General features: G+C 38.8%; 3 protein-coding genes across 6 annotated transcripts; 2 read left to right on the top strand and 1 right to left on the bottom strand.

Annotated features, from left to right (window-relative positions):
* Positions 1-2,250: 2,250 nt before the first annotated feature.
* On the top strand, positions 2,251-5,877 carry LOC115677796 (cysteine-rich receptor-like protein kinase 19). The gene is made up of 7 exons (XM_056303786.1): positions 2,251-2,906; positions 3,247-3,408; positions 3,501-3,622; positions 3,916-4,126; positions 4,508-4,745; positions 4,927-5,077; positions 5,181-5,877. Exons 1-7 carry the CDS (start codon positions 2,315-2,317, stop codon positions 5,571-5,573), a joined length of 1,869 nt encoding a protein of 622 aa, XP_056159761.1. The 5' UTR covers positions 2,251-2,314; the 3' UTR covers positions 5,574-5,877.
* Positions 5,878-16,319: 10,442 nt separating this feature from the next.
* Positions 16,320-20,188, top strand: LOC115677765 (cysteine-rich receptor-like protein kinase 25). The gene is made up of 6 exons (XM_030600989.2): positions 16,320-17,305; positions 17,675-17,955; positions 18,259-18,469; positions 18,858-19,095; positions 19,259-19,409; positions 19,511-20,188. The coding sequence occupies exons 1-6, from the start codon at positions 16,558-16,560 to the stop codon at positions 19,862-19,864; spliced, it is 1,983 nt and encodes a 660-aa protein (XP_030456849.1). The 5' UTR covers positions 16,320-16,557; the 3' UTR covers positions 19,865-20,188.
* A 1,171-nt stretch (positions 20,189-21,359) lies between these two features.
* LOC115677771 (probable UDP-3-O-acylglucosamine N-acyltransferase 2, mitochondrial) lies at positions 21,360-25,709 on the bottom strand. Of its 4 annotated transcripts, none has more exons than XM_056303813.1 (10): positions 25,123-25,655; positions 24,328-24,528; positions 23,902-23,978; positions 23,353-23,402; positions 23,052-23,116; positions 22,895-22,946; positions 22,747-22,817; positions 22,505-22,571; positions 21,816-21,887; positions 21,360-21,680 (listed from the first exon to the last, which is right to left on the bottom strand). In XM_056303813.1, the coding sequence occupies exons 1-10, from the start codon at positions 25,548-25,550 to the stop codon at positions 21,630-21,632; spliced, it is 1,134 nt and encodes a 377-aa protein (XP_056159788.1). In that variant the 5' UTR covers positions 25,551-25,655; the 3' UTR covers positions 21,360-21,629. The 4 variants fall into 4 exon arrangements, with proteins under 4 accessions (XP_056159788.1, XP_056159791.1, XP_030456855.2 ...); XM_056303816.1 differs by having other exon boundaries at positions 24,328-24,535; positions 25,123-25,644; XM_030600995.2 differs by having other exon boundaries at positions 24,328-24,540; positions 25,123-25,632.
* Positions 25,710-27,001: the final 1,292 nt, after the last annotated feature.

Here is a 27,001-nt window from a genome sequence, read left to right as displayed (position 1 = left end):
AGCCGGACACCACGAAGCCCCTCCACATCTACTCGGCAACTATTAATCAGGCCGTCGGTGCAGGGCTTGCGCAGGAATAGGCAGGAAAGCAAGTCCTATGATTACTTGCGTAAGACTCTTGAGGATGCCGAGTGTTACGATTGATGCGGAAACTATAACGAAATTAAAGCCGAGAAGAATAAAGAACACACAGATTTACGTGAAAAACCCTTACAGGAAAAATCACGGGAAGAAGAGAAGCAAAATCCACCACAAAAATTCAAGGATTACAAAAAAGTGATTCAAAAAATAAGATTTTTTTTGTCTTAACTTATTAACCTAATAATTCGAGAAAAATAATATTTACACTGCTCTCAAGCTCTAATGTTGGTACAAGCCCATAAAAAAATTCAAGACATACTCAATACCAAGAAATGCTATTCTCATTGGAAGAGATGTTGGCCTTTGCACTAGCCGTGTCATCTTGAGTCGTACTATCAAACAACTAACTAAGATTAAGGCACTAATTGACCAGCCCCTGCGTGCAATTCTTTATTAAACCAAACGCTTCCAGAAGGCTGATTAAGGAACAGGCGTTGGCTGAATCCACGAACCATTTTGGAGGCTGAGAAACTGGTTCGGAACTTTTGACCCTGATCTAAAGTCCTTACATTTCTATCCTCCATCGAGCACTAGCTTACGCATCGGAGGGCCGATTCAAGTTAGAGATCCGCACGACCTAACCTGTGTTCGCGGTCACAGGTTCAATCAGAGGCGAAAAAGTCATCTTCCGGGACCGAGTTGTGCATCAACATGGTCTATCGAGAGATTCTCGAGGCAACTCGTTCGAGATCGTATCGGGAGACAAGACCGGCCCTCGAAGCGGTTTGAAGGTTAAAATTCCAGACGGACGCTGTCGTTGATTGGGATGTCGATCGTGCCTGCGCAATTCCACACGCCCACCGTTACTAAGTTTCCATGGACTTATGTGTAGACCCAATTTGATCGCGTTCGTTGACGTTGGGCACGCACGTGTTTCGCGCTCCACGCCGTCATTCAATTTTCTCGTCGTCCTGCTTGTGTTTGCGTGTCGTCTCTTGGACGGAGGCAAGTGGCCGTGGCATTAGAAACTCATGGTGAATGGTGGGCCCACTATGATATACTTTTGGATTTTTGTACAATATGCACATCGTGTGAAAAATTGAAAAGAGAAATAATTAAGTGATAGTCATTAATTTACCGTGAGATTAATAGCTGGACCATAAAAAATAATTAAAAACTATTGTGAAGTCCACTCTTTTAATAATTTATGACTCACAATATGTTATTACTCTCACAGTAATTCAAAGACTGTTATGCTAGTAAAATCCGATTGAAAATATCCTCAGCGTATATAATTTGTTATTCTAGTGAATGCATTCATTAAAACAGTTTATTCTTGAAGAGAAACACGTAACTAAAGCATTTGGGGTGATTGGGATACGTATCGAGAGGGGAAAAAAGTTGAGACAACCCTCTTGAGTTCTTGACTATAAAATAAAGGTAACTACGTAAATAATTCTTAATTTTTTGCATATTGTTCAATGTTATATCTAGATTATATTTTGTTCATTGTCATCTTTGAACTTTTGATGCATTAATCTAATTAACATTCGCTTGAGTTCTATAACTTTCAATTGATCACTTGATAACTTTTTTAAAATGTTCATCCAAGTACTAGAAATCTGACATGGCATGATACTTGTGGTGAACATTTTGAAAAAGTTAAGATACTCAAGTGATCGATTGAAAAGTTATAGGGTACTCAAGTGATTGAAAAAAAAAGTTATGTCATTCAAGTAAGCGCCGTACATAAGTTATGGTACTTAAGCGATCGATAAAAAAAGTTATGGCTCTCTGTACAAAAGTTATGACATTTATGGTGTCAAATTCCCAATGTTAATTAGTATTTTTTTTTTAATATAAGCAAACTACAATATAGATCAAGCTGCTTATAAAGTACAATATATAAGCAAAAGACAATAAAGACCATGCTGGTTATATCAATGTTTCCCCCCGAAGGGAGAACGGGCCCCCTGGTTTCTCATCATTGATCATTGCTACAAGCATGGCTTTGAATGAACACACCCAGCGACGGCTCACGCGGGACATTTGACTGTTTTTCTCTCGAGAAGCCGCGGTTGAAAGTGGATGATATACCGAGTCAAATAGACTCTTGGTCCTTTACCCTATATAAAGATCCATGTTGTGGCCTGACAATCGAATGGAAAGAACAAATCCCACTCGTTCACCACAAACAACAAACACACGCACAACAAGAGAAAGGGAGAGAGAGATGCCGATGACTCTTTTTCTACTTCCTTTCATGCTCAGCCTTTTCACCATCAAAGCTGCTGCATCCACCCTCACCACGAGCAGACATTACTGCTCCAACTCAAGCACCTTCACTCCCAATAGCACCTACCACACCAACCTCAACCATGTTCTCCATGATCTCGTCTCTGATGCGTCTGGCAATAAAAGGTTCTTCTTCAATTCGAGCGAAGTGAGCTCGAGCGAGGCCGTCTATGGCGGCTTTATGTGCAAAGACGATGTCTCAAAGAAAGAGTGCGAAGAATGCGTCAAGAACGCGAGCCTCGAGATAACCCGTGTGTGCCACATGACCAAATTCTCCGTCCTGTGGTACCATCAGTGCATGTTGTGTTACTCCGACGCGAAAATTTCCTCGACCATGGAGGCGAAAACTTGGTTGGACAGATATAATGAAGAGAACATAGAAAAGCTGGATGACTTCATGAAGCTACTGAACAGGACGATGGTTCATGCAGCAAGAAAGGCTGCTCAGCATCCTCCTAGGAAGTATGGCTATCGCGACGCCAAGTATACTCCGGAGAAAAAAAAACACAGATTCTGGAGCAGCTCAAAAGGTAAGGTAGAGCCTCATAGTTGATTTTTCAAACGTTCACCATATTTGTTACTTTTCTAAGATTACAAAAGATTTTGTCTTGTCTGCTTTTTTGAGATATTATTAAGGCAGCAACAGATTTTTATTTTTTCGATTCGACTACAATTAAAGCCTCTACATATTAGATTACTCACAGCTCGTTTTAGTTAATTACAGTCAATTTAACTGTCTAAAACAGCTTTCGAATCGTGTTGGCAATGACTCGTTCTTATGTATGTGCTGGAAGATGAAATTTTTCTGACTAGTAGGAACCAAACCATCATGTCTATCAATAAAACTATTCACTCCGATTACAAATGCAGGGGAAGTGCACCTTCCAATGATAATATTTGCTGCAATCCTCACCGCAACCATAGGATCAACGCTACTATTTTACAAAATAGTGTGGCATCTTTTAAGGGGAAGAAGAAGAAGAAGAGTTCTAAGAAGGAACGGTGAAAGTCGTATCGAAGAAGATTCGATTGGTAACTTGACGAAACAATGCTATTGCATGCATACGATTTAATAGATTCCATTTCACTAGAGTCTAAAGATATCTGCACTATTTAACTGCCAGTTAGGAGGCAAATTTCTGAACTCCATTCCCTGCAATTTGATCTGCAAACAATAGAAGCCGCCACAAATAAGTTCTCGAACGACAACAAGTTAGGGGAAGGTGGATTTGGCCCGGTTTACAAGGTAATAAAATTGTTTAATCAGATCATTCACCTTTGAGTTATCAAGAAGCCGATACTTGCCAATTTTCATATATGATCATAATGTAGTATAATATTGTGATTTACAGTGAAGCCTCTAGAAGCTCCATACCATCTTTCTCATCCACATTAGTGAAATACGAAATACTCTGAGATTATGCATCTGGTTCTCCTATTTCATTGCCCTTTTAATCTCATGTTAGTGAAAAATCGTAATACAATAAGATGCGTCTGCTTTGGGAAGATTTTGAATTTGTATGTCTGTTCTGTTATCAGGGTACACTACCCGGTGGCCAAGAAATTGCAGCAAAGAGGCTATCTAGGAGCTCTGGACAAGGAGTCACGGAATTCAAAACTGAGGTTGAACTAGTAGCCAAGCTTCAACACAGAAACCTAGTGAAGCTACTGGGATTCTCCATGGAAAGAGATGAAACAATACTAATCTATGAAAACGTGCCCAACAGGAGCCTCGATCGCTTGTTATTTGGTTTGCCTCTCTTTTATCTCGTTTTCACCAACTTAATACGCCAGCATTGCAGTCTAAATTATATACTTCACTCAGAGAATGAGAAGCAAATATAATTCGGGCTAAATGAAGACAAAACAGAGATATTAGTGATAGCAGGACAACGGAATAGAAACCACATCCTGTTATTATTCTGCCTAGATATCTCCATCATTTCATTTCTACATACAACTTCAAAGATCAAACATTAGTAAAGAAGTAGATATGAAAAGAAACGAATCATGTGATAATGGAACACTGATCCAAAGTTGACAAAAACAACTCTATGTGATGATCTGGGCATGAGCATTACGCAAGTAAGAGTTGATGCAACTTACAGGTTATTTTTTTACTGATGTGTAGATCCGGAGCTCAGTGGACAGCTGGGTTGGTCAGCACGTTACAAGGTAATATTAGGGGTGGCGCGTGGACTGCTGTACCTTCATGAAGATTCTAGGCTTCGAATTATTCACCGTGATCTCAAAGCCAGCAACATTCTGCTAGATGCTGACATGAACCCAAAAATCTCAGATTTTGGCATGGCCCGGATCTTTGGTACTGATCAGACTCAAGCAAGTACGAATAGAATCGTAGGGACATAGTAAGTTCAACATCTGTAATCTGACTTGTTGGAAGCGAACAGGGTGCCATTAGCATTGAACTTGGGGCATTTTCTTGACAAGCAAAAAAGGCTGACTCGTTCTAATTTGTTTCGAGTAGTTTATATCCATAGTGAAACTTTCTAGGTTGTCCTCTCATTTCTGTGTTTGTTCTCCATGCAGTGGCTACATGTCTCCTGAGTATCTGATGTTTGGACACTTCTCGGTAAAATCTGACGTCTTCAGCTATGGTGTGTTAATGCTAGAGATTATAACTGGCAAAAAGAACAGCCAATTCTTCGCGCTGGACTCTGATGAGGGCCTGCTAGGCTACGTGAGTATCTTACTACAGCACTTTTTTTTTTTGGCAAACATCACTTTTAATAGGAGTAAAACAGTAATTTGAACAAAATTAACTGATATAACTAATTTTTTAGGTTTGGAAGCACTGGACTAACAGAACGCTGTCGGAAGTGGTGGAACCAGCTTTAAGTAGTGCTTACCCCATGAACGAAGTGATCAGATGCATGCACATTGGCCTGCTGTGCGTGCAAGACAACATGGAAGACCGACCTACCATGGATGCAGTTATTCTCATGTTAAACGGCGAGTCTATTAGCATCCCAGTTCCTCAAAGACCTTCATTCTTCTTCCCAAGTAAGAAGTACAAACTGGCACCTTGTGTTCTTAACTCAGATCAATCTACCAGCAAAGTTGACCAATCTAATAGCAAGATAACGCCGTCGTGGTTTGCGAGTGACAGTGGTTCTGTTGATCGAGGTCCATGTAGCCAAGATTTTGAGGCTATCGTTCAGATCAATTCTGTTTAGATTTTACCGTATAAATCGTGTGGGTACACTTTATAGCTGTATGAAAATCGATATATCTTCATTGCCAGGATTCCGGCTTATTTTTTCTAGTAGGGGGAATAACAGAATGGCACAGGAATGAGCAATTACATTTGCTCAGAAGAATTAGGCAATTAGATTGTGATTAACATTTAGACTTTATAATATGGTACAATTGTGACAAGGAGACTCGAGTTATAACAGGAACTTGGTTTTTCCATATCGTATGTGGCTAGAAAAATTTTCGAGTCATACCCACAGAATGGCGCTGCCTATTCTGGTGTCTGATTCATTTCTTCTTCAGTTCTTTGTTACGTATTAGCACAGTCGAGACTCTGAAAATCAAAGTTTATCCATGATTTCGAAATTTGCTAATTAAAAACAGATACATTACAACAAGAGTTCATACAAAAAATTGATAGCCTCTACAAGAATACCGACATTTGTTACGTATTGCAGCAATGCTCAAGCATTGTCGTGCAATATTGTTACTAAGGCTGCGCATGACAACGATTTTGTGCTTAAGCATTCGCTCGTAAATGATTCTTTTTGATTTTGTGCCTGGAATTGATTCCGAGCATTTTAAGGCGTTTGTTAACGGCCCAAAATTCCATCCCTGGAATAGAAAAAGAACGTAAAATGCGTTTGGTAACGCCACAAAATTTCTTTTTATTAATAATATTTTTAAATATTTTAATATTTCTTTCTTTTTTTTCTTTTCTTTTTTTCTTTTCGTCCTTCTTGGTCATAGCCTGCTCGCCGGCCATGATCGATAAAATATTTTTTTATTAATAATATTTTTATTAAAAGTATTTTTTCTTTTTTTTTGCCATGGCCTGGTATCCGGCCATGACCGGTAAAATTTTTTTTTTATTAATAATATTTTTTATTAAAAATATATATATATTTTTTTTATTAAAAATATATATATATATATTTTTTGGCCATGGCCGGTAAAATATTTTTTTTATTAATAATTTTTTTTATTAAAAATATACATTTTTATTTTTTCCTGCCATGGCCTGGTCGCCGGCCATGGCTGGTAAAATATTTTTTTTTATTAAAAATATATATTTTTATTTTTTTTGGCCATGGCCTAGTTGCCGGCCATGGTTGGTAAAATATTTTTTTTATTAATAATATTTTTATTAAAAATATATTTTTTTCTTTTTTTTTGCCATGGCCTGATCGCCGGCCATGGCCTGTAAAATATTTTTTTATTAATAAATTTTTTTATTAAATTTTTTTTATTAAAAATATACATTTTTATTTTTTTTTGCCATGGCCTGGTCGCTGGCCATGGCCGGTAAAATATTTTTTTATTAATAATTTTTTTATTAAAAATATATATTTTTTCTTTTTTTGCCATGGCCTGGTCACCGGCCATGGCAGGTAAAATATTTTTTTTATTAATAATTATTTTATTAAAATATTTTTATTAAAAATATATTTTTTTCTTTTTTATGGCCATGGCCTGGTCGCCGGCCATGGCCGGTAAAATATTTTTTAGGCCGGTAAAATATTTTTTATTAATAATATTTTTTATTAAAATATTTTATTCTCGTCAGATCCGACGAGGGCGGTCCTCGGGCCGGACATTAGAAGCTAAATTAAAAACCAAGAAAAGGCAGAAGAAAAAAAAATTGATTCTCAAAATTATTCCTAGAATCAAGAAGCTACTTTTTTTTTATTCTTGATTTTGCTCCAAAACTGATTCTGGGAACAATTTTTGACAAAATTGTGCCCATAATCAAAAAATTAAACAAACGCATTTCTGTTCTCAAACTGATTCTGAGAACAAAAGAACAGAATCAAACACTGTTCGGCAAATTGTCATGCGCAGCCTAAAGCTGTTATATCGCTCAATCACAACCTTATAAAGTTTACTACTTAGGGTCACGCATGAACTCAAAGTCTCAGTATTCAGGATTCCCGATAGCCATGCAATAAACTGTACCATGGAGGAGAAGCACCACAACCAAGAGCTTTTCAAGAGTGTGTTCTGGGACCTGTCTTCGGTACTTAAGAACTGTTAAATGTGTAACCTTACCATCACTTTCCAAACAACAATAGTGTTGCGAAAAGCAAGCCATCTAATAATAAAATAAACACCGTCTTCAGTCGATGTGGCTTATGTCCACGGAGAAAGCAACACGGAATTCCACTTAGAAAAGAGATTACAACTACCCACTCGAGACACTCAAAGCACTCGAAGTTTTCATAGCCCCAGTCACGCTTGATAATCCCACACAGCGTTTAGCCCTCATAATTCCTCGCAATACAATTTCACAATCTCATAAATGAATTCACAAATCTTACCAATGATCTCGAATTGTTTCATAGTCTAATTCACGAAGAGATAACATCATGGATACTCATTACAAAGAAAACTCACTTCTTATTCATAGAAGAGAATTTGATTTAAAATAGAAAACTTCTTTTTAGGAAACCTACTCGAATTTGGAGACGCATTCAAATCAAGAAAATACTTGGATTGGGTTTCTTTCATAGGCTCAAAGTCAAAACATATTATAACAAATAGCAATTTACAAGGCTCCAAATCTTTACTTTCACCATTCTTCTAAATTGAATTTCCCAATGCCTCTTCTTCTACGAGAGGAAGAGGAAAAGAGAGCGGCAAGGTTGATAAGTAAAATAGCATTTCTAAGTTAGAAAGGTCTAACTACAAGACTATTAGACAAACTTGTAAGATAATTATGAAATTAAATAGAGAGGTCATGAATTGAAAACTTATGAATAGTACCGAAAGATGACATTGAACACTTAAGAATAGTTGAAAAACTATATTGAACAAATTGAAAATTTAAAAACTAGATTAAGCATTTTGGAATAGTTTAAAAACCATATTGAACAAATAAAAAGTCCAAATATGACATTGCGTATTGAGCCAAAATTAAGAACTATTAGTATTGTTTTCCCTACATGTTATGTCTTTGACATTTCTTTATCGAAGGCAAACAGTAGTTTCAAAAGAAAAAGTTTGTATCCTCTTGTTGTTTGTCTAGTGAAAGTTTTTCACTTGTGAATTACATCCAAGAAGTATTAATGTTCATGCCAAATACTCTTGTGGTAAGATGTTAATTTCTTTGTGTGATGGAGAGATTATTTCGTGAGAAATTTATAAGCTAAACACTGTGTGAGTTATTGGGGTTGAGAAATACTGCGAACGTTTGAGTGACTTGATTATAGTCGCAATCTCCATAGCATTGCTTGATCTATAGTGGGATTCTATACTGCTCTTCCCATGGATATAGGTCACCTCCACCGAACCACGTAAATCTGGTACTCGATTTATTTTTTTTATTTTGTCTATTTTATTGTTCAATCGTTTGCTTCCGCAACAATTAGTATTAGAGCTATGCTTGACTGATTTGAAGCAAATCGACAGCAAGAAGAAGGAAAAGTGGGAATCGATAAATTTGATGGGAAAGATTTTGATTTTTGGAAGATGTAGATTGAGGAATATATGTATGAGAAGCCCACTACGATTAATAAGGTCTACTTGATGCGATGTCTGTTTAATTTGAAGATAAATCAAGGTGCGTCAGTTACTGATCATATTAATGAACTTAATGTGATTATTAGTCAATTAAGTTCAGTTGAGATTAACTTTGAAGATGAGATACGTACTTTGATTCTATTATCCTCATTAAGTGATGGTTAGAACACTACTCTTACTACTGTTAATAATTCCTCTAGGTCAACAAACTTGACGTTTGATGACATTCGCAATTTGATTTGAGTGAGAACATCCATAGAAGACAATTCAGTAAACTTGTGTCAACTGCTTTAGTAGCTAAAAGTACAGGAAGAATTAGTACTCGTGTTAGCTAAAGTAGTATAACTAAACAAATGTAGTCAGTTTAGGACCGGCGGAGAAGGATTTCTTGATTTGTCTTGATATCAACTTGATGTGACAGGGATGCTGGCCAACCAATTATAAAAATGAAGCAAATCGGTCAAGAAATAAAAGGAAAAAAGAAACGGAAAGTCCAACTTTGACTTAGATTGATCGAATTTGGGTTCTGAACAAGGATTTCCTATTCCATGTTGACTTCGGCCTCTGAACCTTTTTTCCCTTTTATGTATATATATATAAAAGTACATCCAAAGTTCTAAAAGTTATTACGAAAAGTGCAATTGAGTTGTCGAACTTGCAAAAAGTGTAATTAAATTTTAAAATTTATCAAATTGATTAACTCAAGTTCTTTCATGAATTATGTCGAATTTGGCTAACAAAAAATGCTGACGTAGCTTTCTTTTATTATTTTCTCTATCCTACGTAGCGATGGCATGGTTAAAACGATGTTATTTTGGTCCAAATTTAATTTTTAATAAAAAATTTATTTAAATTAAATTTGAAAAATAAGCTAATTATAAAAAATAAAAAAGGGGACAAACTAGGTGGGGAGGACCCTTGCCGACGCTATCGCAACATTGCTGGGAATGGCTGGCGAGGGTGGGGGATTGCCAGGGGGAGTCGTCGGGCCCTCCCCGCTTGGTTTGTCGCTTCTCTATTTTTTTTAAAAATATTTAGCTTATTTTTCAAATTTAATTTACTAAATATGTTTTATTAAAAATTAGATTTGGATCAAAACGATGTCATTTTAGCCACATCATTATCACGTAGGATAGAGAAAATACTAATAAAAAAAAGCTACATCATTATTTTTCGTGAGACAAATTGGACGGAGTTAACATAGTGACTCAATTGAACTAATTTGACAAATGTTAGGATTTGATTGCACTTTTTTCAAGTTTCAAGGTTCAATTGCAATTTCATGAAAAAATTTTGAACTTTTAGTGCACATATCACTTGTGTGTGTGTGTAGATTTGGATCAAAACGATGTCATTTTAGCCACATCATTATCACGTAGGATAGAGAAAATACTAATAAAAAAAAAGCTACATCATTATTTTTCATGAGACAAATTGGATGGAGTTAACATAATGATTTAATTGAACCAATTTGACAAATTTTAGGATTTGATTGCACTTTTTTCAAGTTTCAAGGTTCAATTGCAATTTTGTGAAAAATTTTAGAACTTTCAGTGCACATATCACTTGTGTGTGTGTGTGCGCACGCGCATGCATGTGTGCGTGTGCGTGTGCGTGTGCATGGGTGCGTGTGCGTGTGCGTGTGTTCACATATGGAGTTTTTAAGGGGCGTCGTTGTTGATGAAAGTGGCAAAGTGGGTCTTTGGGAATTCATGTCCAGTGAAAGTCTTTCACTCGTGAATTACATCCTAGAAGAATTAGTGTTCGAGCCAAATAATCTTGTGACATGATTTGTTAATTCTTCTATAAAATTGAGAGATTATTTCGTGAGAAATTGGCTGTGTGAGTAATTGGGTGTAACTGGCCAAATCTATGCATACCCATTTGGCTTCCCTAAACGATCCGTTCTCAGATCCAAGATCCGAGCTAAAAAAACATCAGGGGAGATCATGAAGAGAGAGTCCAAGTCCGAGTCTGTTAACATATCTAGTTGGACTGACCTTTACTCAAATGCATAAGTCAATGAGTTATGGGCCAACTAAGATATATTAACTTCTCTACACCACACTAATTATCTTATATGTGATTTCTCTAGTACAACTCTCACGTGCATCTTAACAATCTCCCCATCACATGTGTGAGCTCCCCCTTAATTCAGGTATATTTATCTGCATCATATGAAGTCATGAACTGCATTGTTAAACCAATGCCTACTGCTTGAAAATTATGCCTAACTTCATTCACCAAACACGGCTTTGATACTAATTTGTTAGGACCGCAATAGTAGAAACTTGATACCTTTTGCCCGGGCAGATCACGAAGAGGGAGCCCAAGTCCGAGCCTGTTAACATATCCAGTTGGACCCGCCTGCACTCAAAAATTTAAGCCAATGAGTTATGAGCTAACTAAAATATATTAACTGCTGTACACTACACCAATTATTTGATATGAGATTTCTCTAACACAACTCACACGTGTATCCTAATAGCGGGTTCGAAGGTCAGCCAATTTGGGCAAAAAACTCACGCGCCTGGTCGCGGTTGGGGGTTCAATTAGAGGTAGAAGTCAGCTTTAGGGGACTTGAGTTGTGCAATAGCATGGTCTCTAGAGAGATTCGTTCAAGATAAGATTAGGAGATAAGATGGACCGTCGAACCGGTTCAAAGGTTATACAATCAACACGAACGCTTTGTTGAATTGGGTTTGTCGATTGTTTCCGTGCAAAAGCCACACGCCAACCATCAGTAAGTTTCCAATGAATTGTGTGTAGAGACCCAGTTTGACCTCGGTCGTAGGCGATGCCCATGCGTGTGTTTCCCGTTCCACGCCGTCATTCGTTTTTCTCGTTTTCATGTGTTTCCCGTTTTCATGTTTGTGTTTACATGTCTTTTGGACGAAGGTGAGTCACTGTTTGTGTTCACATGTTGTCATTTGGGTTGCTTGGGACACATGACAATTTGAGAGATGAAAAAATTGAGACGGCCTTGAATTCAAAATTTCCGGGATAATTGCCCACGTCAGTTATCGGAAAATTGGCCAAAAGGAAAAAAGCTAGAAAATTCAGAAAATTAAAAAAAAATACGAAAATTGTTCTTGGTTCCAAGATGGGAACCGCCCACCGGAACCATACTCACCTCTAGTCAATGTCGCCTGTATCATGTTGGATAGTCGGCGCTAACTGAACATCCATATAAGAATATCCCGGCCACAATTGACCAAAATGATTATACCGGTAAATCGTTAAAATGTTTAAGACTAAATTGGTAAAATTGACAAGTGTAAAACTGAATTGGCCACCATATAATAGAATTAAAACTTTTGGGATAATTTTCCACAACCTTAAGCCGCCCATTAAAGACCATTTTCCAAAAAGGTAGTCTATTTGCGACTTTCTTTTTTTTTAGAGCATTTCTTGTCAATAAAAGTAACGACACCAATAATCCTTAAATTTTTTCATTGTTCGAAGTCATTTCTAAACATTTTTTTTTGTTTAATGTTGTAGCAAAAATAGTCAATGTGGTCCTTCCGTTAAAATTATTAGCAGACTCTGCTTACATGGACGGAATATATTATTAGTTTGTGACTTATCATCATTTTATTCAAATTCGTCCCCATACTTTGCTTATCTGTTCAATTTTTGTATGTGGTCCTTCCGTTAAAATTATTAACAGACTCTGCTAATATGGGCGGAATATATTATTAGTTTGTGACTTATCATCATCTTATTCAAATTCGTCCCCATACTTTGCTTATCTGTTCAATTTTTGTCCATGAACTGCTCTCTCTCTCTCTCTCTCTCTCTCTCTCTCTCTCTCTCTCTCTCTCTCTCTCAAATAAAATGTTTATTAATCATCCCACAACATTATAACCCAAAATAACACGTTAACTAAATGGATACACAACACATACCATTTAACATATAAATTCTTATACTTAAAAGTGATTAATTACTTGTGTTTACATGTCGTAAGTATTAATCTTGAATGTGTCTAAACATGTCATAAATATAAGGAACATTTAATTTAGTTTAAATAAACGAGACCAAGCGCGTTATAAAGGGGTAAGTGGTTCTACATGACAAGTTAATTACTTATCATGATTAAGTGTGATAGAAGCACATTAACACGTGTAGTGTGATTTCTTATTGAGGGGTTGTGTCAAAAAGTACTAGTCCTAAATAAGAGTCATCAAGGTTTGTCTCTAAGAATATATGAAGACTCTCACCATGCTCGAGTGAAGGCCATTAGAGAAAGAATCAAAATATAATAGTTTAAAGACGAAATTAAACAAACAAATAAAGTTCAAGTACCAAATTGAACAAAAAAATGACAAGTCAGTAACCTTCACAGCCCCATCAATAAATTTCGTAAATCTTCAACGGAAGGACCATATTAAACAATGGTTAATACTACGAAGAGAATAATGCATAGTTGTTTCTCTTTTCCCATGTAGCACATTTTATGCTTTTCATTACCACGGAATGATGCATTGTCGGTGATTTTGAAAGACACTTGTCGTGGATATAGTAGTTGTTGTGCCTTTTTTTAGAAGAGAATAATGCATATGATTCAGTATATGTTCTTTAATTGGTGAAAATGAAAGCGACCTTCAATATCTTAACTCTTAGAGTGCGTTTCTTTTGCGGAAAATGAACGATTTAAAAAATATTTTCCTAAAAATGATCGTTTGTATCGCTTGCAAAATATAATAAACGAAAAATATTTTCATCGTTCATAAAACTATTTAGACATAAATTTTTATCAATAATGAAAAATTTTAATTGAATAATTATTTCAAGTGATATAGATACCCATTTTTAGGAAAATATCTTCCGAATCATTCGTTTTCCGTCAAACAAACGTAGCCTTAAACAACCCCACGGTTTCTAAAACCGGTATTGCAAAGTTAGAGAGCTCATCACCCTTGGAAATTATTCAACATAACTTTTAACCTATACGAAATAAAGAGCTGACTGCAGAGAGTTCATCACCCTAGCATGAATAGGGTTTGAACTTTGTTGGCTGGTAATAGGTCACCGGAGAATGCGTTGAGTTCAATAGTTAAATGTGAATGCCGGAATATTTGAAGCACTGGCTTTTCCATGACATTAAAGCGCGACGTAAAGAAAAAGGCAACTCAACTTTGATATTGGCTTGTGGATAGATAAAAAAAAAGAGGTTGGTTTTCTTTTTGGTCAAGAAAAAAGAGTTATTTAGGAGTATACTTTTACAAAGTTTTTCTTTTCAATTCTTGCGGATCGCGTAATTCTCATCTTATTTATTGTGAAATACTTGATTCTCCAAAATATACAAGTATTGACACTTAGTTGACATTTTGAATTATCAAGGATTATGTTAACAAGTGCACTTGTAAAGAAAGTAATTAAGGAAAGATCACAATTTTTTAGTGCACTATTCCTTTCGTGTTATGTGTCCTAACTATGTTAAAATTTGAACTATTCCTACTTAAGCATGCTTACCTAATGTCCCGAGGACACTTGATAACAAGACCCTTATATGTATTACTGATGGGATATAATAAAATAACTCAAGTAGAAATTTTCCTAACCTTCTTGTCCGATAATATTTTTTGAAAGATACTCAAAATCATCCTTGCTCTTCACATCAATACCCAACTCCTTTATTCTAAAATCACTCGTGTAACCCTAAGTTTTGGCTCTAGACACCAATTTGTACTTGACATTAGTGACCGTTACACGTTTCATATCCAAAACCTAATCCCAGGTGTCAATGACCTCGATGCACTTGCCTTCGTATGGCCTTCGACCACCTCGGGTGAAGGTAACAGGCTTCTTCAAGGCCATGGACAGCCTCAGATCCAGGTCCATGAACGACCTCAATCGAGGTCATCTATGGTGACTCGCAACCTTAGATTGAGGTCACGCGCAGCATTGAGACAAGGGTGGCTCCGTTTGGGAACCACTTTGCCAAGGGACTTTGGGCATCCAAAGTCCCTTGAGCTAAATTTTGGTGTTTGGTAATTGTTTTTTGAAGACCCATTGAGCCAAAGTCGGCCTTCAAAAGGCCAAAAGCCCAAGGCACCCTAGGAGTTGCCTTGGGCATTTCAGTATTTTCGGCATGCTACAGTGCCGGTAAGTGACAAAAAATTTCTTCCAAAACTAACCTCGTCTAATTTTTTATTTTCCGGATTTAGCCTTGTCTGCTACTGTTCATCATCTTCTTCGCTTGCACCTCGGCCGGCGTAGCTGTGAGGGGACAGTGACCACCGGAGGGGGGCCGGTGTGGTCGCGCAACCCAGCGACCGTCGCCTGGGCTCGCACGACCGCTGCAAGGGGCCGCACGACCGCCGCAAGGGGCTACGCGACCCAGATCCGGCAACCCAGGCGAGGGCCGCCTGAGGTCGCGCGATCTAAACGACCTTCGAGGGCCGTCGGTGACCCAAATCCGGCGCCGGGCGGCGCGGCCTCAAATCTGGGTCGCCAGCGGCCCTCCCCTGGGTTTCGCGACCCTCGTCGAGGGTCGCTCGAGCCCAGGCGGCCCTCGCCGGCGATCACCGGGGCTGCCCGAGCTCGTTTGGCCTCAGACAACGGTCGCCCGGCGCCAGATCTGGGTCGCCGGCGGCTGCCTACCCTTCGCCGGCTCTGGCAAAGGGTTTTAACTTTTCTTTAATAAAAAATAAAAGAAGAACTTTGCAAGTATAATTTTTCCAAACACTATTTTACCCAAAGTTGCTTTGCAAGGGACTTTTAAGTTACAACTTACCAAACACAATTTGCATTTTGAACCTAAAGACTTTCCCCAAAAGTGTTTTCAAACACAGCCAATATCCACGGTGGTCGAACGGATAGAATCAGCTGGGAGGGAGAGAGAGAGAGAGAGAGAGAGAGGGGGCGGAGGGGTTTGAAAGCGGTGGGAGGGGACGGGCAGTAGAGAACGGTGGGGCAATTGTTGGCGGCGGCGGGTGGTGGTGGGTAGAGACATGTAACATTTTATCTTGCCATGCAAAGGGGTGGTTTAAGAAATACAGAATCCGAAGTGGGATTGATACCGATGGCAATTTGTACATTTCAAGCCAAGCTGGTTATGTCATTTTCGCCTCCCTAAGTGGGGAAGGGACCCCCTTGGTTTCTATCCGAGTAATAGCATCAAGCATGGCTTTCAAGAAACAAAGCTTTTCGGAAAGAAATAGGCAAACGACAAAGCCCAAGTCATAGTCCTCCACAAACACACTTAACCACGGCTCCCGCGGGACTAACTTTTTTTTTAACTTTTTCAGAATCCGCGATTGAAGGTGGATGATGTACAGAGTCACATAGACTCTTACTCCTTTGCTATATTTAAACATCCCTGTTGTGGCCTCGGAATTGAATGCAAAGAACAAACCGCACCTGTTAATCATAACCCACACGCACAACAAGAGAGAGAGAGAGAGAGAGAGAGAGAGAGAGAGAGAGAGAGAGAAAAGGATGCCAATCATACGTTTTCTACTTCCTTTCATGCTCAGCTTTTTCACCATCAAAGCTGCTGAATCCACCCTCACCATAAGCAGCCATTACTGCTCAAACTCAAGCACCTTCTCTCCCAATAGCACCTACCACGCCAACCTCAATCGCGTTCTCGATGTTCTCGTCAGAGACGCAGGTGCCGACGCTGGTAACGGGTTCAACTTCACTTCGATCGATGGCAGCTCGAGCGAGGCCGTCTACGGCAGCTTCATGTGCAGAGGCGATGTCTCGAGGAAAGAGTGCGCGGACTGTGTCAAGATTGCCGCGCTTGAGATAACCCAGAAATGCCGGATGACGAAAGTCTCCTTCCTGTGGTACGATCAGTGCATGTTGCGCTACTCTGACACAAATTTCACCAGGAAGATGGAGCTGGAACCTCTGTTGGGTGGATACAATGAAGAGAACATAGAACAGCCAGATGAATTCATGAAGCTACTGAACGAGACGGCGGATCATGCGGCTAGAGAGGCTGCTCAGCATCCTGCTAGGATGTATGGCCATCGTGGCGCCAAGTTTGATCAGGAGAAAACATTGTACACGTTCGCACAGTGTGTGCCTTATCTTTCCAAAAACGATTGTTGGAAGTGCCTTCGCAACGCCACATCAAGCCTCTTAAGCCTACCAAAGGGGAAAATCGGGGGCCGAGTGTTGCTTCCGAGTTGCTTTGTCAGGTTCGAGATTTACCCGTTTTATGGGAGCAGCTCAAAAGGTAAGGTAGAACCTCGTGGTTGATTTTTCAAAAGTTCATCATCATGCTTGTTACTACTTTTAAGATTACGACAGAATTTATGTTGTCCGCTTAAGCTGTGTCTTTGCTCTTCGAGGAGTTATTAGAGTTTTTCGGCCAGCAAAAGAATTTTTTTCTTTTCAATTCTACCACAGCTAAAATCTTTACAGTTGGATTATTCAACGCTCGTTTCAGTTAAGTACAGTCATTTCAACTGTCTGCTTCAGCTTTTGAATGGAGTTGGGGAATATCTTGTCTCTTGTATGTGCTGGAACATGAAGTTTTCATGACTAGAATGAGCCATACTTTCATGTATGTAAATGAAACTATTAACTCCGGCAACAAATGCAGGGAAAGTGCACTTTCCATTGAAAATATCTGCTGCAATCCTCACGGGAGCCGTAGGATCGACACTACTTTTATGCACGATAGTTTTACTACGAGGAAGAAGAAGAAGAGTTTTAAGAAGGGAGAACGAAAGTTCTATAGAAGAAGATCCGATTGGTAACTCAACGAAGCAAATTTCTGAACTCAATTCCCTGCAATTTGATCTGCGAACAATCGAAGCCGCCACAAATAAGTTCTCAAACAACAACAAGTTAGGGGAAGGTGGATTTGGCCCCGTTTACAAGGTAATTAAGATGCCCAATCAGATCATTCATCTTTTGACTTATCAAGAAGCTGATGCTTGCTAATTCTTAAATATAATCATAATGTAGTATCATATTGTGGTTTACAATGAAGGTTCTCAAAGATCCAGAGCATTTTTCTCATCCACATAAGTTAAATAGTAAAAACTCCGAGATTATGCAACTAGTTCTCCTATCTTGATGCCCTTCTAATCTCATAGTAGTAAAAAAGTATAACAAAGTGAAGAAGCAATAAGATGGGACTGTTTTGGGCAAATTTCGAGTTTTGATGTCTTCTGTTATCAGGGTACTCTACCCAATGGTCAAGAAATTGCAGCAAAGAGGCTATCTAGGGGCTCTGGACAGGGAGTCGAAGAATTCAAGACCGAGGTTGAATTAGTAGCCAAGCTTCAACACAGAAACCTAGTGAGGCTACTGGGATTCTCCTTGGAAAGAGATGAAACAATACTAGTCTATGAATACGTGCCCAACGGGAGCCTCGATCACTTGTTATTTGGTTTGCCTCTCTTTTATCTCCTTTTCACCAAGTCAACACACCAGCATTTCAGTCTAAATGATTTATTTCACTCAGAGAAAATGAGAAGCAAATATTATTCTGGCTAAATGAAAAACCATAGGTATTAGTGATAGCAGGACAACGTAATGCAAACAAACATTCTGTTGTTATTCTGCTAAGTTGTTTTCTTCATTTCTTTTCTGCATCGACGAATGCAACTTTAAACATCGAACATTAGTTAAGAAGTAGATATGGAAAGCAATGAATCACATCATAATGAGAACACTGATCAAAAGTTGATGAAAGCAACTATATGTGATGATCTGGGCATGAGCATTATGCAAGTACGAGTTGATACACCTTACAGATTATTTTGACTGATGTACAGATCCCGAGCTTAGTGGACAACTGGATTGGTCAGCACGTTACAAGATCATGGTAGGAGTGGCGCGTGGACTGCTATACCTTCATGAAGATTCTCGGCTTCGAATTATTCATCGTGATCTCAAAGCCAGCAACATTCTGCTAGATGCTGACATGAACCCAAAAATCTCAGATTTTGGTATGGCCCGGATCTTCAACACCGATCAGACTCAAGCAAGCACAAATAGAATCGTTGGAACGTAGTAAGTTCAACGTCTGCTAATCTGACTCGTTATTAAAAAAGAAGAGTGTGCCATTAGCATTGAAGGTCATTCGTCCTAATTTGTTCAAGCATTTTATATCCATACTGAAAATTTGTAGGTTATCCTCTCATTGATGTGTTAACATATATTGTGCTCAATGCAGTGGCTACATGTCTCCTGAGTATCTAATGTTCGGACACTTCTCAGCAAAATCCGACGTCTTCAGCTACGGTGTGTTAATGCTAGAGATTATAACTGGCAAAAAGAACAGCCAATTCTTCGCATCGGACTGCGAGGAGGGCCTGCTAGGCTATGTGAGTATCTTAATAGGGCATTCTTTTTTCGGCTAACATCACTATAATAGAAGTACAACTGTAATTTGAACGAAATTAATTAATATTAACTAATCTTCTAGGTCTGGAAGCACTGGAGCAACAAAACACCGTCGGAAGTAGCGGACCAAGCTTTAAGTAATGCTTACTCTGTGAACGAAGTGATCAGATGCATGCACATCGGCTTGCTCTGCGTGCAGGACGACACAGAAGACCGACCCACCATGGATTCAGTCGTTCTCATGTTAAACAGCGAGTCTATTAGCATCCCAGCGCCTCAAAGACCTTCATTCTTCTTCCCAAGTAAGAAGAACAAACCGGCACCTTGTGTCCTGAACTCAGATCAATCTACCAGCAAAGTGGACCAGTCTAATGGCAAGATAACATCGTTGTGGTCTGCGACTGATAGTGGCTCTGCTGAACCAGAACCGCGGTAGGTGAGACTTCTAGGCTATCATTTAGATCAACTTATTGTTTAGATTTTACCAGATAATTTGTGTGTGCGCACTTCACTGTTGCATGAAGATTGATATATCTTCATTGCCGGAACTCTGGCTTTACTCTTTCTAGTAGGACCAGAACAGGATGCCGCATGTATAAACAACTCCAATAGCTCTGAAGAGTTTAGCCATTAGATTGGGATTAGCATGTAGGCTTTATAATATGGTACATTGTGACAAGGACACTGGAGTTTTTAACAGGAATTTCGGTATTTCAGGCTTCAAATTTGGTATATGGCTAGAAAAATTTTCAAGTCGTCCGCTCAAACCGGCACTGCCCATCCTGGTGTCGGATTCATTTGTTCTCTGTCGCATATTAGCATAGTCGAGACTCTGGAAATAAATTTTATTTCATGGTTTTGAAATTTGCTGATTAGAAACAGATATACTACAGCAAGAGTCCACATCCATGTGTTCAAGATTTAGATGTTCCTACACCCATGTGCACAAAATTGATAGCCTCTAGAAGCCAGAACCCTTTCTCCTTAACGCGTAATTGATCAGGAGAAAGGGTATGGAGAAAACTTTAAAGAGCATAGTAAAAGTTAAAGCTTTTTCTCTACTCAGAAAAAAGAAAGAAAAGGAAAGGCTCTACTTTGCCAGGACCAGATAAAAAGGCCACTTGAGCAGACTCTCGAAGCGACGTATCCGAACGGAATACAACGAAGACAGAAAGGGGTCCACATCCCCCCCCCCCCCCCCCTCACAAAGGAATCTACTTTTGTTGCATATTGCAGCAATACTCGAGCAGTGTTGTGCAAAAAAGTTAACAAAGTTGTCACATCACTCAATCACAACCTCCCAAAGTATACTAATTAGGGTCACACACGAGCTCAAGGTCTCACTTTTTGGGATTCACGTTTATCATGCCATAAAGTGTGCCTGCAAGGAGAAGCACCACAACCAAGAGCTCTTCAAGAGCAAGAGTCCACCAACTCGTCTTCAATACTTAAGAATCGTTAAATGTGTACCCTTCACATCATTTGCCCAACAGCAATAGCAATTTCAAAGGCCCCAAACCTTTACTTTCACCATTCTTTGGAACCAGTTTTCACTATTCCTCTTTTTTTGGGAGGAAGAAGAGGAGAACAATAAGCTTGATAACTCAAATAGCCTTTCTAATTTAGAAAGGTCTGATGCTTTTGAAAACTTATGCCCCACTGAAAGACTATTAGAAAAACTTGTAAGATATGCCCAAAAAAAAGGTACTGCAAGGGCCGTCGTATATTGCTAGTTCTAAAGTGAGGAACGAGTGTCGATTGTAATTGAGAACGTAATATGAAGCAAAATTGTGCCGAGTCTCTAGACGGTATGCATGTCTACTTGTGGGGTCACAGGCCACTTCAAATTCTTTTCAAGACTATCAGGATAATATTAGTGGAGACTTTTCTGTGCAACAAGCAACCAATAAAGATAAGCATGGCCCACTAGAGCTTGAAAACTTGATTGAGCACTAAAGCAACCAGCGGGACCTGCGGACCTACAATCGGGAAGTTTCATACCTGACTGCTGTTCGCCAAAAAGAAAGAATATGTTCCTAACAAAACAATATTCTAAACAATGCTCCTATAACACCTTCCTCTTTGGGCTGGCTGTGGGGCAGAGCAGAGCCAACCTTCGCATGATATTTTAACATAGGAAGGACAATGTTAAAATGACTGGAATCTTATATCATTAGCAAACTCCGTGGAACACCTCTCCTTCAAGACCAACTGCGGGCAACAACTTGTCTTCTCCAGATACCTATTGGCACCTGCAAAAGCAGCCGATACAACAAATTAAATATTGGTCAGCTGACACTACCAACAAGCTCTTGATCCTGGTAATACTCAGTATAACATCAGTAAATTGAAAACTGCAAAAGTAGTATCAGGTGATAGGTCCTTACAGCCGGGAAGCCACCATAATCCCCAGGCTCTTTTATGTCCTTGGTGACACAGCTGTTTGCAGCTAGACGCACCTGCATTTTCAAATCATATTTGATTGTGACTGAGGCTCTTTACACATACACAGGCTAACTACGTTGACTTGATTAAGTTGTTACAAGAAACAAGATACTGCAGTGATTCATTTATGTGATCCAATACTGGGATATTAGAGTTTACTGCAAATCAACCTCAGCAAAAGTTGCATAATAAGCAACTCAATGGCAATAACTTAGAACCTATGATTACACCTACATGAAAATGGATATCGTACACAATCCAATTTCAACTCTAACTAATATCCGTCCTTTTAAGTTTCGAACCAATCAGAATGGTAAGGTAATTCTAGGGGGTTAACAGGACCAGAACTGAGCATAGTGTTTGGTCAAACAAATTTAACCAACCAGTTGCAACCCATTGTTAAACATTGGCCAAGACATGACAAATTTGAAGTTTGCAATGATTGAAATACTAGAGGATATGGTGTTCAACGAACATCACATGATTCAATCACATTAATGTGATGGCAATTTTTCTGTCATAAGAAAGATCAAAAGCAAAAGCACCTGCTTAGATCATTACAATTTACACATTATCACAATGAAGTCATTTAGCAATATTACTTCACCAGAAAATTATAAAAAGTGGATACCTTTGATGTAATAGATACATGATCGCGAACAGCTGCCCTTCCACCTAGAGTCACATAATCTCCTAAACTGAGACGAGGAAGAAGTCAAAAGTCGTACTTATGACTGCAAATTAATAACTCAGCTTCTCCAAAACAAAAAATTAATCAGAATATAAACTTAAATGAGTTGTGACTTGAGAAAAATGCAGAAAAGTCGTTCACAATTTCCAAGATTATAAAACTTGTCAGTGAAAACAGCATACGTTGCTGAACCAGCAATTCCAACTTGGCCACAGAGTATGCAACTTTTCCCAATAACTGCATTGTGACCAATCTGAAAAGCCACAAAAAGTTCATATCATAAATCAACCAGTTTTATGGAAACATTGTAGTCAGAAAAAAAAAACCCACCTGAACTAAATTATCTATCTTTGACCAATCCCCAATGACCGTGTCTCTCCAACTACACATGTATATAGTTCGCATGATCAGTCTTAAATCTTATACTGGCAAAATGGATTTTCTTGGAATCATGATATCTCAACAGTTCATTTGGAGTGCAACACACCTGCCTCTATCAATACATGTATTTGCACCAATCTCCACATTATCCCCTATCCTAGCATTCAGCATCTGTCAATGGAAAAGGAGAAGAAAAACAGATCACATGTCGTTGTACTCGATGCACCGGCTGGAACAATCCCAAGATTCCAAACAGGAATTGGGCCTTGGTCCTCCAGTTTGCTCACTGAACAGTTATGCAGAAACCTAGATTGGACCAAATAACCATGGCTGGACAAGATTAAATATATTATAGGCAAGAAACAAGAACTAATCAAACTCATCATAAACAAAAGTGCAAGACAAACTTGAGGTTTCTTCAACATGTTTCCAGACTCATCCACAAGAAATCCAAATCCTGCTAACAAAATGACACCAAACTTCAGGGAAGTGAAAAAAAATGACAACCAGTAACCCTTATGTCAAGAAGAGCAAGTTGTGTCCACTCACTATGTTAGAAGAAACTTAGGTTGAAAATCTTAGATGCAAGACCTTATTTATGGGATCAAACAAGGTATATCTTAGAAAAATGTTTATAATACCACATAGCAGCCGGCAGCAAGTTTGCAAACAGACGTTTGTTCAGCAATAGTAGCATCCATACAAGCCAATGCAAAAGTTACGCTATCATGTCATCACAAAGGAAGCATGTAACGATTACCAACATAAGCCCAGAGATAACAAGATGTTTAGAATATTGGTCATGTCAAATTAGCACACTGATTTTATGATAAAATAGGCTGAGACACTATCAATGAAAAGTTAAGCAAAAATGACAGAGCCATTTTAACAAGAATCGAAAACACTCAAAATATTGATGAGAAAAGCCAATAAAGGAGAAAAATTGTCCAGCCTACCATCTTGACCAACGCATACTCCATTGTGGATTATGCATGATCCACCAACAGTGCAATTACCCAGTGAAACATTGTACCTGTTAAAGATGTGATTATCAAGTAACGACAATTGATTCTTCACAGTTCAACCAGAAGGATGCTATTATACATCATAAAAAAAATTCAAACAACATTTCTTCAACGTAGTTGACCTAATTGCAAAGAGCCACCTCAAAAAACACACCTAACCATTATGTAGAGGGAAGCATAGGCATCCATTGCAATACACAGCATCCAGACAACATACCAACCTCAACCTAAAGGTCTAGCCAAGCCAAGTATAAACAGAAATACATACAGTCATACGAACGGGCAAGTACTTGAATCCAGACAGATGCAATATACAGCCAAGCAGTAATCCAATATAGAGAAGGAAGTAAATGTTACCCAATCTTCGTTGACTGGCCAACTGTAACATCAGGTCCAATAACTGTTCCTGATCCCACACGTACATGTGCACACAGCACTGCTTTTGGATGTACGACAGCACCCACTTCAATGAGTGCAGTAGGATCAATGCAAGCAGACTCATGGAAAGTTCCACCTCCGTTTGGCCATCTCTGAAATTCCTGGTAACTTGTCCCATCACTACCCTCTAACCTTTCATTCAGGGGATTGCAAAAGTAGGCTCAGTGTCTTATCACACTAGAAAGAGACTGTGCTAGTCCTACATCTGCCAACATACTTCATATTCCACATCAAATGCTAAGGTGCACTTAGTATCAGACACAGTACAAGAATGAAAATCAAGCTTAATGGCTTTTAAGAGGTGTTAATATATAAAACACATGCTCCAACATTTTTAGCTTAAACTTTAGAGTAACATAAACAATAAGATCCTACGTAGAAAGTTTCAATTTTCCCATTCTCCTTCCGCATCCCTTCCTCATATACAGTGGGCGATGACCACTATTTCATGCATCGTTGGCGCACGTCATGCATCCGCTTTGCCAAGACATTAGATGACATATCGTCAAACGTCCTCGGGTCATTCTATATCAACCAAAACTTCCAAACTTCTCAGAATCAATCAGCCAAACATTAGCTAACATGGCATTAGAGCTCAAAGCCCAATATCACTAAAACAAATTGCCAGGACTTGATCTTCTTTTCAAATGTAACTCTACTCAGAGCCGCATTTCGTCGAACAGGTGAGCCGCATTACACTCGACTGAGACCAACCTGGGGGCACTTGCATCAGCTGCACATGTGGACACGCTCCGAGCGCTTCCCATAGCGAACGCAGCCAAAAGATTCAATTTTTCCGGGCGCTTCGTCTTCAAAAGAAGGTGGGGAGCACCCAAAGCAGCGAGCTTTCTCAGATGAATCGCCATCCACACTACGAACAGAGCAAGAGGGCGTAGATGGGTGTCGCCCAAGTAGCGAGCAAGATCTCGTTTTGTACGGCGGGATGTGAGCAGGCTCGGAGTTGCGGCAGGCGACGACCCAGATGCTAAACTACGGAACTGTCCTGCATTTGGACATGAAACGGTCGGAACAAGGAGAAGAAAGTTCAAGGAAACCGCAGGCTTGTCGTGCGAGGGACAAGGAGGACAAAGGTCAACGGGCGACTGACATATAGAAGTTTGGCGGGACATGGAATTATTCATATTTAAAAAACTAAAAAAAAAATCAATTTCATGAACAGATAATCAACTAGAATGTTTGTATGGGATGGATTGCACACATGAGAAAAGTTTATAAAAAAAAAAAGGTACATAGCTTTATTCTTAAAATTTGTTTCAAAAGTAGAAAAAAAAAGTTTAATAATTTATTTCGTATGTCACAAAATTCTATCTTGACTTGAGAAAATAGTAGATTAGGCAGGAAGAAATTGGACATATAAAGAAATACCTATAAGTCAAATTTGTAGAGAAAAAACCCACCTGCCATTATTTGAAAAATGATTTTCGATTTTTTAGAGAGGAAATAATTTTCCTAAATTAAAATTTTGGTAGGAAAACATTTCCTACTGACGAGGAAAATATTTTTCGTTGACTCATTTTTCTAAGCGATTCAAACGCCGGAAAATAAGGAAAATATTTTTCCAAAAATGAAACAAATAAAGTAAATTTCAAATATTGTTTAACAAATGAAAAATGACCGATAAATTGTTTGTTCGGGTTAAGTCACTAACACTTATATTAGATTACCGGTATTCATTTGATCATCTATTATTTACAAATCGCTGATAGTGCCAATAAATTATCAACGAGTACTAGCATATCTTAGCAAAGCATTAAAGCTACCAACTAGTTTACAAATTAACCGATCTTAATCTAAGGATGCGTTTGTTTAGGGAAAAACTCCATGACGAAGGAAAATACTTTTCGGGAAATCATTTTTCAGGAAAATGATTAGTTTGTTTTTGTTTGGTAATATGTGACCGAAAATATTTCTTGGTATTTGGATCTCACGTGGAAAATGATTTTAATCTCACGGCCTTATCTGAGTGACCTTGCTCCCGTCACATCATTGCTCTCCCTCCTCTCTTCTTCTTCGTCTGTGTTTTCTTCCCTTCTTCTTAGGCCAAAAGAACCCTTTCTTCAATTCCATGGTTCTTGAATTCGACAGATATATCGGAAATTGAGCTCAATAGAGAATTGAAAAAGGAAAGAAAAACCCAACAACTGGTATATGTAACTTCATCTAAAGCAACTAATAGACGTCGAACCTCATCTGCATACATAGAACAGGATGGAAACCAACCATGCTCCTGATTTTGTAAGGACAAATCACTATTGCTAGTACAATCACCCGCGTTTTCATGGTTCCATCGAAAACCAGCTACCTAACACCAGGGAATCCACAGAAGCCAGCACTCTTGGCCAAAACATTAGGGTTCTAAGAACGAAATTTTGAGGGTGTCAACTATGGTCGCGGCTCGGGGACTAGGTTGCGCGCGGCCGCTGAGGCAAGGCTGAGCGCCGGAGGCAGGAGGCGATGACGGCGAGGCTTCGGGTGCAGCTTCGAAGGACGATATCGGAGGCACCGCGTCCATGGCTTTGATGCTTGCTGCACTCGAAAAATGCGCAACCACCATGGTGCAAGCATAGAGAGA

The sequence above is a fragment of the Syzygium oleosum genome, unplaced genomic scaffold (genome assembly GCF_021117445.2).
Source record: "Syzygium oleosum isolate NSW1041296 unplaced genomic scaffold, Sole_v2.1 Sole_v2.29, whole genome shotgun sequence".
In the NCBI taxonomy this organism is placed as follows: Eukaryota; Viridiplantae; Streptophyta; class Magnoliopsida; order Myrtales; family Myrtaceae; genus Syzygium; species Syzygium oleosum.
This window is presented reverse-complemented; position numbering and strand designations above follow the sequence as displayed.